Source organism: Gymnoscopelus braueri (assembly GCF_963280865.1).
Source record: "Gymnoscopelus braueri genome assembly, chromosome: 6".
NCBI lineage: Eukaryota > Metazoa > Chordata > Actinopteri > Myctophiformes > Myctophidae > Gymnoscopelus > Gymnoscopelus braueri.
Window position 1 is genome coordinate 40,840,612 of NC_137607.1, and position 3,879 is coordinate 40,844,490.

The window sequence follows — 3,879 nt, forward strand, 5'->3', positions numbered from 1 at the left end:
TGTGTGTGTGTGTGTGTGTGTGTGTGTGTGTGTGTGTGTGTGTGTGTGACATTCCTGTTATCAGAAGAATTTTTTTCCAACGTCCATTTCCTGTTTCTGTCGTTCAGCCTTTTTGTGAGACTGAGATCCACTCGTAAGTCAAATTAATAGACGAACGGATCATTTGAACAACCTGGCAGACCGACAGACTGTTATCTGATACAATCTCCACTGAGGTAAGAACAGGAAGATTATTAAAAAGTGCTAAAACTATTACTGTTACTATGAATACTACAACCGCTACAAACACTGCTACTACTATAACTACTAATACTGTTGATACTCAAAATGTTATTGTTGTGTTGTCTTCTAGTATTCCTCTGGTGTAACAGCCTCAGAGAACATTCCAGATCAGGTGTGTGACCGGCAGACAAAATGGCCTCGTCGGTGAGCTCTGAGGTCCTCTGCACCTTACACGGTGAGAAGCTCAAGCTCTTCTTTCTGGACGACCAACAGCCGCGGTGTGTCGTGTGTCGCGATTCAGAGAAACATGCCGAACACAAGTTCTTACCTGTGGACGAAGCGGCTAGACGTTTCAAACCGAAGGTCCAGGAATCACTGAAGCCTTTAAAGGAGAAACTGGACGTCTTTGATAAAGTTAAAAAAGATTACGACGAAACAGAAAATCACATCAAGGTTCAGGCCAGGAACACAGAGACGCAGATTAAGGAACAGTTTCAGAATCTTCGTCGGTTCCTAGAGGAGGAAGAGGAGGCCAGAATCGCCTCTCTGCGGAAGGAAGAGGCTCAGAAGAGTCAGGGGATGAAGGAGAGGATTGAGGGTCTGAGCAGAGAAAGGGAAACCCTCTCCAATGCAATCCAAACTGCTGAGGACCAGCTGAGAGCCAACGATCCCGTCTCATTCCTGCAGAACTACAAGACCATGATGGAGGGAGTCCAGCTCACCCTGCAGGACCCACCGCCGGCCTCAGGAGCGCTGATAGACGAGGCCAAACACCTGAAGAACCTGACCTTCAGAGTCTGGGACAAGATGAAGGACATTGTCTCTTACTCTCCTGTCATCCTGGACCCCAACACTGCTCAACCTGGACTCACGGTGTCTGATGATCTGACCAGTGTGACATATGGAGATGAGTATCAGAAGCTTCCTGACAACCCAGAGAGGTTTGACTACTGGACCCAAGTCCTGGGTTCTGAGGGCTTTAACTCAGGATCTCACAGCTGGGATGTTGAGGTTGGAGACAATACAAACTGGAGAGGAGGTGTGTGTGTGGAGTCTGTCGGGAGGAAGGATAACACAGAGAGTGGATGCTTGTTTATACAGTGCATTAAAGGCAGATACACAGCAGTCTTGTTATCAGTAGGATATGAGAGGACTGATCTCTCAGTGAATCAGAAACTCAAGAGGATCAGAGTCCAGCTGGACTGGGACAGAGGACAGCTGTCCTTCACTGATCCTGATTCTAACACACACCTACACACCTTCACACACACTTTCACTGAGACACTGTTTCCATTCATTTATAATGGTGATTATGGAGGTCCGTCACTGAAGATGTTACCAGGGAAGATCTGTGTCACTCTGGAAAACCACAGTTAGAACGTCTGGCGTCCCATAAAAAAACTACAGAATATATTGATCTGGTATTGATTAAGGGCTAATATTTTATGGCAGGTCATAAATTGGTTGCAGTGATTATTTAATTCATGTATCATTCAGTTTCGAATGACTTTGGTATTATAGACAGACAGACAGACAGACAGACAGACAGATCATGCTTTACGATAGATAGTTAAACAGATAAAATTATTCCTTATAACATAATTTTATTTGGAGTGCATAACTATAAACGATCAGTTTGTAATTATATTGGTATAATGGTGACATGTTTGATATGATTATTACTGATAACATGTTTTATATTGTAGTGTTGGTCATTTATGGATCAGGTTTGAATTCTATAGTTTCTATGTGACAGTGATGATTTCTGTTGATGTATTTGATCTTATTAAAGATGATGAGAGTAAAGTGAGTCAGACGTGTGTTTGTAACAGTCAGCATTCAGCAGATCATACACTAGAAGATTTATTAAAAGTAAAAGTACTTAATCAACCCCAATAGTTGAATAAAAGTATAACTACTGCTAGTCAAATATTACACATTGAAAGTTACTCTGTCAAATTGATACTTGAGGTAAAGTATTGGAGTTCACGCTTAAAAAAAAATACTTAAGTATTCAAAAGTCCATGCTTTTAAAAATACTTAAAGGACGACTTCACCCATTTAAGATGGTTATGGTTCTACTCTGTTATGATGCTGTTACAAGATGTGATTTCATTCTTTTATTGATGTGGTTTATAGAGCTACACTTTAATACTCAGCCACAGTTAACCCATTCAATCCGGGAACGCATCTCTGTCATTTTAGATTTCTTTAGATTGATTTTTTGCTATTGAACAATCGTGAAACTTTTTGCAATTTTTTTAAAATATACATATTTTTAAAGGGAACATTTTTAACTCAAATCTTTGCTTCCGGGAGTCCCACTCCCTGGAACAAATTATTTTGAGATGGGGGTCCGCGGCCAAATACACATAATTGATATGAAAAAGTTGGAGCACCACTGATATAGCAACATGCTGTTAGGATTTAGAAAACATTTTGTCTCCGCCAGGCCGAAAGGCATGGCGAGACAAAACTCGCCATGCCAATACTTTCGTACTTTTACTCAAGTACATTTTGAATTTCCGGACTTTTACTTGTAACAGAGTATTTCTACATTGCAGTATTGATAATTTAAATAAAAAAAAACACCACTGGTCTCTTGAGGCTCTGAAGTCTTTGATGGTGGTTCTCAAAGTCCAGGGACCCTCAGGGTTCTTTGACAGGGTTCCAAATGGACCCGTACCTAAGGTCTGTAACTCTGAGAGTGTACACATGGAACCAAGAGGGTCCTTGATGTGTGTGTAAACAAAGTTAGGCTGTTTTCACTGTCTCTGCCTGGAGATGTCGCGTAAGTTGAGAAAGTATTGTGAAGTCAGATGTCAAATACTTCTTGGATTGACGTCTGTTTGTGTGGCATTTTGTCCCTGATCTTTCTGCCCATCTACCCCCTTTCTCTCTTTCTTTCTACCCTTTTCTTCCTCACAACCCCATCAACCCAATCTCTTTTTTGCTTTCCTCCTGCCACCTCTCTTCTCTCTTTCTTTTCCGGTCTCTGTTCCACCTCTCTCTCTCTCTCTCTCTCTCTCTCTCTCTCTCTCTCTCGTGGCTCATGTTTCTCATGGGGTGCTCCTCATATACAGGGGGGTTATGTGTCGTGTTTGGAAGCTGACACCTGCTGCACCAGTGAGCACACAGCTCCTTACTTTATCTGCCAGTGCTTTGGAGGTCCGGCTAGGCGTGACCTGCTATGGCTGACCGGCTGAAGGAATACCCAGTACCTGTTTCTTAGAAGCCACAGTCAGGTGGAAGGGACATGTGGAGGAGGTGGCACGTGGCATGTTCGGGAAAACAAGTTTTCTTTTAGGGATTTTCAGAGGTGATACGGTTCATTTATTACGTTTAAATACAGTCATTCTCTTAATAATACCATACACAAGTGTATACCATCTAAAAGACCCACTACTGTAGTTCCCACTGCTCCTAATAGTTAGGATGGCCGTGAGAGTCCATGCTGCTCCGTGCACATTACCTAAAATTACTTACTTGAAATGTTGTCCGAAGGGTGTCTCTAGTCTAGAGGAAAAGCCATGGAGTCACCAAAGTAAGTAGGGTTCATCCTGCAATCTGCCAATTAGATTATGAGGTATCCTTATCCTGTGTGCTAAGTAAACATTCTGGCCTGAGGGTTGCACTAGAGCAGGGCTACTCAACTTA

General features: G+C 42.3%; 1 protein-coding gene across 1 annotated transcript; it reads left to right on the top strand.

Annotated features, from left to right (window-relative positions):
* Window positions 1-414: 414 nt before the first annotated feature.
* Window positions 415-1,599, top strand: LOC308086939 (nuclear factor 7, ovary-like; the record flags this gene model as incomplete). Its single annotated transcript, XM_080430582.1, has 2 exons — window positions 415-675; window positions 877-1,599. 2 exons carry the CDS (start codon window positions 415-417, stop codon window positions 1,597-1,599), a joined length of 984 nt encoding a protein of 327 aa, XP_080286708.1.
* Window positions 1,600-3,879: the final 2,280 nt, after the last annotated feature.